The 6253-nt window shown below is 47.1% G+C and overlaps 1 protein-coding gene across 1 annotated transcript in view; it reads left to right on the top strand.

The window, feature by feature from the left end:
• The window catches only part of PABPC1L (poly(A) binding protein cytoplasmic 1 like), a 36613-nt gene that overhangs the window by 12665 nt on the left and 17695 nt on the right, over window positions 1-6253 (top strand). Inside the window, 2 exon segments of the mRNA XM_006172306.3 lie at window positions 1786-1923; window positions 3316-3411. Of these exon segments, the coding sequence (XP_006172368.1) occupies window positions 1786-1923; window positions 3316-3411 (234 nt within the window).

Genomic DNA, 6253 nt, shown 5'->3' with positions numbered 1-6253 from the left:
AACCGCAGTTGACTACATGGGAGTCCAACGACATAGCCATTATGCTAGCTGCTGGTCCCAGGATTCATTCATCTTAACCATCATGCTGCCAACTGGCCCAAACCCAAATTTTAAGTTATTGGGTTGGTTGGTTTGTTTGAAGGTTTTTAAAGGTTTTTGCCATAGGGTGCATGTACTCACTAGAGACAGACATTCCCCCAGGCAGATGGCCGTGCCACAGTCCCTTCTCCTCTATTTTCTCAGGTTTTTGGCATGCACATATCCCAGTGTGTATTTTAAGCTACTGAGTCCAGGGCTTGAACAGCCATATGGGAGTCCATTACCATAACTACTACACCACTTGATGACCCCTTATGTAATTATGATTTTTTTTTTTTGAGAGGTGTTTGCTATAGGGCATGTACGCTTGCCAGGAAGACAGAGACAGACAGACAGAAAACGAGAAGTCACCCCCCCCCGGGGGGGGGATGGCCATGCTGCAGTCTCTTCTCTTTCATTCTCCTCTCAGGATCTTGGGCACACATACACGCCCAGTGTGAGTTTAAACCACTGGGTCCAGGACTTGAACCATGGTCGACTACATGGGAGTCCAGTGACATAGCCATTATGCCAATTGCTGGTCCCCATTATTATTTTTTTAAAGAGATTTTTTTCTATAGTGTGTGTGCTCACTAGAGAGATAGAGATAGAGAGAAAGTGAAAAATCACCTCCCTGTGAAGATGACCACACTGCAGTCCCTTCTCCTCCACTCTCCTCTTATCAGAATTTTGGGCACACATGCACATGCATGTGAGCTTTTAGCCACTGGGTCCAGGACTCGAACTGCCGTCAGCTACATGGGAGTCCAGCAATGTGACCATTATGTCATCTGATGGTCCCAAGTTATTATTTTTTTTCCAAAAATTATTTTATTTAAGTTTATTTATTTAGTTTTTTGATCAGAGAGGGGATAGAGAGGAAGACTGAAAGTGAAAAAGCAAGTCGCCAGGTCTAGGACTCAACTGCCATCGGCCATGTGGGAGTCTAGTGCACTTAACCACCTTGCCACCTGCTGGTCCCATCAAATTAGTGTTTTTAATAGTGTTATTTTTTAGGGCAGTTTTAGGTTTACAGCAAAACTGAGAGGAAGGTAGAGAGAGCACCCCTGTGTTTCCTGCCCCTCTCCCAGATCCGGATCTCCCAGGAGAGTGTACCTTTGTTACGACCGATGGTGATCCCACACTGATACCTCCTTGTCACCCAGGTCTGCAGGTCCTTTAGGGCTCGCTCTTGGTGTTGGACATGCTGTGGGTCTGGACAGATGTATATGGACCTTTGTGCACTATTGTAGTGTCGTAGAGCATTTTAACTGCCCTAAAAACCCTCTGCTCTGTCTGCTTATTCCTCCCCTCCACCTTGATCTTTTCACTGGCTTTATGCTTCTGCCTTTTCCAGCATTTTGTATAGTTGGAATCAGAGTTTTCAGATTGGCTTCTGTCACTTAGAATAAGCATCTAAAATATGAAAATGTTTACATATACTTAACATATTTACATTTTAAATGGAGGAAATTTGGCAAATCTTCATCTTATTTTTCTTTAAAGCAGAGCTACAATCATGTGTGTGTATATATATATATATACACACACACACATACATTCACTTTAAATGGCCTCTATCCCGGTACTGATTATTCAGTAAGGCCAGGCTGGGTTGCAAGTGGCTTGGTCTAGGCCCAGAAGATGGACCCGTTGGCCATAGCCCAGGCAATGGTCCCCAGCACGCCTGCCCCCTCCCTGCTGCAGGCCGTGGTGCACATGAATGGGAAGGAGGTGAGCGGGCGGCTGCTCTACGTCGGCCGGGCCCAGAAGCGGCTGGAGCGGCAGAATGAACTGAAGCGCAGGTTTGAGCAGATGAAGCAGGACCGGCTGAACCGTTACCAGGTGAGCTCAGACCTGCTAAGGACAGCTGCTTCTGCGTGCAGGTGTCTGGAGCAGGGGACAGAGCATGTGAACAAGCTCAGAGCGGCGCCAGACACCAAGCTCCAGTAAAGTGCCCTGAGTTTCTTGGCGAGCAGGTGTGGAGTGTCAGCCCACCATGCAGTTTGTGTCTGGTTCAGAGAAGCTTTGGCCACCTGGAGGACTGCGTCTGGCTCAGCTCTGTGCCCCAGCTCGTTGTAGAACTTGGGCCTCCCTCTGTGGGTCCCATCTATGAAATGGGTAAAGGCTGCACCTGGACCATGGCCTAGTGGTTAAAGGAGCTGGAATTCCCATGGCAAACCCCAATGGCATGTCACAGTTACCAACAGGCTTGCCCCAGATTGTGACAGGATGGAGAAATAGAGAAGGGACTGCAGAGTGACCGCGCCCACTGGAGAGTGCTTTCTCCCTCTCCCTGTCTCTCTGGCCAGCACTTGTGCCTACTGGGAATCTGTTTTAAAAAGATAAGGACTGGGAACCAGCAGTTAGCGTAATGGCTATGTCGCTGAACTCCCACATAGTCGACCGCAGTTCGCGTCCCAGACCCAGTGGCTTAAAACTCACGCCAGGTGCGTGTGCGTGCGTGCCCAAGATCCCGAGAGGAGAATGGAGGAGAAGGGATTGCAGCGTGACCATCCCCTCTGGGGCCGGGGGTGATTTCTCGCTTTCTGTCTCTCTGTCTGTCTCTGTCTTTCTGGCAAGCGCACGCAGCGCCCGCCACCTGTTAGCGAAAACCTCTAAAAAAAAAAAAAAAAAAGATAAGGACTTGGGGGCCGCCAGGTGGTGTAGTGGTTGAGGCACTGGACTCACACATGGCCAACCACGGTTCAAGTCCTGGACCTGGTGGCTAGCTTTCTCACTCTCTCTTTCTCTCTTTCTTTCTCTGGTCAAAATTCAAGAATAATAAGTAAAAATAAATAAATCTTGGGGGCCAGAAAGTGGCATGATAATTAAGTGCACTGGACTCCCACGTGGCTGACCACAGTCCAAGTCCAGGACCTGGCGGCTTGCTTTCTCGCTCTCACTCTCTCTCTCTCTATCTCTCACTCTGTACCTCTCTGATCTGTCTAAGTGAATGAATGAATGCATGAATAATCTATCTTATTAAAAAAATTAATCTTTTAAAAAAATAAAAGGATAAGGCCTTTCAGTGAGGCTGGGACCCATGTGGGTGTCTGAGGACCACTGAGGGATTAGGGATTGTGGAGCTGCCAGCTTCCAGGTGATGGGCATGCTGCGCGACAGGGGTACATGGGTGCTGTGTGAGCCTGAGGGGCTGCCAGCCCTTTCTGCCTGCCCTAGGCAGTCTGGGGATTGTAAGGGAGGGGTGCATTTAGCAGTGTACTTTCCTTCCAGGGCGTGAACCTCTACGTGAAGAACCTGGATGACTCCATCAATGACGAGAAACTGAGGAAAGAGTTCTCTCCCTATGGAGTCATCACCAGTGCGAAGGTGAGGGCTGGGGGCAACTCCTACCGCCATTTTACCCAACGGCTTCCAAGGAGGTGGTGCTGAGCACCCCTTTAGGAGCTTTGCCTGGCCCCCTGGAGCTTATTGTCTGTATGTAGCTTTGTCTGGGCTGGAGGGAAGGGATAGAAATAGTCCCAGTCACACAGCTGCACTTGCTGCGAGTCCCTTAACCTTGATGCATTCAGCATTTATTGAGTGCCTACATACATTGAGTGCCAGATTTTAGACGTTCAGGTTGCATTATTTCATTGACTTGTCTGGCCTTGGCCAGGGACATCACTCCTTCTGGGCCTTAATATATCCATTTGGAAAATGACGGTTGGACTGCATCATTTTCATTCATTCTTGACCATTTTTGTTGAGCACCTACTGTGTGCCCAACCCTATTTGGCACCTGAGATGTGAAAACTGGCCATTCTACTCAGTAGCTCTGTGACCTTTACCAGGTCAACTTCTGAGCCACCTCTATCAGGGGGGAGTACTGGGCTCCATCCTGGCTTCTCCTTTGAATACCCTAGAGAGTTTTAAAAAAGAATTATTTATTTAATTCGGGGCTGACTGGTGGCATGGTGGTTAAGAGTGCTCCCACATGGCCGACTACGGTTTGAGTCCTGATCCTGGCAACTTGCTTTCTCACTTTTCTCTCTTCTCTCTTTCTGTCTCTATCTGGTCAAATGAAATGACAGATATCAAAAAGACAGATCTCATTCCCCAGGGGGGATGGCCACACCACAATCCATTTTTCTCCATTCTCATCTCGGGATCCTGCGCACACATGCCCAGTGTGAGTTTAAAGTCACTGGGTCCAGGACTTGAACTGCAATCGGCCATGTGGGAGTTCAGCAATGTAACTATTATGCCATTTGCTGGTCCTTCCAGTGTGAGTTGTTTTTTTTTTTTTTTTTTAAGAATTATTTTATTAAATTTTATTTATTTATTTTATTTTGACCAGAGTGGGACAGAGTGTGTATGAGAGAAAGAGAGAGGGAAAGTGAGAAAGCAAGCCACCAGGTCCAAGACTCGAACCATGGTTGGCCATGTGGGAGTCCAGTGTCCTCCACCACCACACCACCTGCTGGCCCTCCTGCGTGAGTTTTAAGCCACCAGGTCCAGGACTTGAACCATGGTTGACTACTTGGGAGTCCAGCAATGTAACCATTATGCCATCTGCTGGTCCTGCCTTTCACCTTCTGAATCCAATTTTAAATGTCCTCAGGCAGCCTGGTGTATAAGGTGTAGAAGAAGAGTTCTTAAGTTTCGTGGATTGACACCTTTCAGAAAATGCAACAGAGGGCCACCCAGGTAGTGCAGAGGTTAAGACAGCTAGATGCCACATGACTGACTGCACAATTCAGGTCCTGGAGCTGTGTCTTGAAAAACGCACTGGGTGCATGTGCATGTATGCCGAAAATCCCGAGAGGAGAAGGGATTGCAGCGTGGCCAGCTCCCCTGGGTGGTGCTTTCTCACTTTCTCTCTCTGTATTTCTCTGTCATCTTCCAGTGAGCACATGAGCCCTACAGCAAATACAAAATAAATAAATAAGTAAGGACAGAAAGCTGAATTGGGTGTCAGTAAATTCGAGTCAACACAAAAAGCCATGGACCCTCTTTTCCAGCAAATGCACACGTCCTTGGTGTAGTATTGCAGTTGAAAACTAGAATGTTAAAGTTAACCAAACCCTGATCTAAGTCCCAGTTCTGCCATGACCTAGCTGTGGAACCTGAGGAGGTGACTGCCTTTTGGATCCTGTTTCCTCACCTGTAAAGTGGAGCTAGAGATGTCCCGAGAACTACTTCCAGGGGCTGCGTGCAGACAAGTAGTGAGATGGTGTCGTAACTACCCCTCACACTCACGGTGTATAATTGCAGAAGAATCACTGACCTTCCTGAGGGAAGGGAATGTTTAACTTTGAATTGCACAGAGTTGAGGCACACCTGGGTGACCATCTTTTTAATAGATCAAGCAGATTATAAAATAGGAACTTTCTATAACATTTTAAAAATTATTTAATTTTATTTATCATTATTACTATTATTAATTTGCTATAGAGCAATGCACTCACCATAGAATCTGTGAGAGTGAGAGAGAACAAGCCACCAATCTGGGACTTGAACTGCAGCCAGCCATGTGGGAGTCCAGTGCCTTAACCATCATGTCACCTGCTGGCCCCTATATAACATTTTTAAAATGACATGCACTTGCCAGAGAAAGAGAAGGGGAAGACACTCTCCAATGGGAATGCTCATGCCATAATCCCTTTCCATTTCTCCATCCTGTTGGGGTTTTGGGTACACACATAAACACACACATCTGGCATGCTTTTTAAGCCACTGGGGCGGGGACTCAGACTGCTGTTGGCCATGTGGGATCCAGTTCCCTTAACTACTAGGCCATAGGTTGACCCTAACAACTTGTATCTATACGATTTCCTATATTTTCTATTTTATATAAAGATGATAAGAATTAATGTATATAAGTAAATTCTGCGTGTTAGTACTTAGCCAATGATAACATTAGCAAAGCTAACAGAAGTTCTTAACAATATTTTTGTGTCAGGACCCCTTTGGCTGTCTGGTGAGTTCTATTATAATATGTTTAAAATTAAGTTTGGAGACCAGCAAATGGTGTAGTGGTTATGTCGCTGGGAGGAGAATGGAGGAGAAAGGATTGCTGTGTGGCCATCTCCCTGCCCCTCCAGTGTGATTTCTCACTTTCCCTCTCACTATGTCTGTCTGCCTGTCTGTCTGTCTGTCTGTCTCTCTCTCTGTCCAGCAAGTGCATGTGCCCTAAGGTAGAAACCTCGGGGGGGGGGGGGGGGAATAA

This window comes from Tupaia chinensis, unplaced genomic scaffold, assembly GCF_000334495.1.
Source record: "Tupaia chinensis unplaced genomic scaffold, TupChi_1.0 Scaffold000216_1, whole genome shotgun sequence".
Classification (NCBI taxonomy): Eukaryota; Metazoa; Chordata; class Mammalia; order Scandentia; family Tupaiidae; genus Tupaia; species Tupaia belangeri.
Note: the sequence above shows the minus strand (reverse complement) of the source record. Positions and strands in the feature narration are given on the sequence as shown.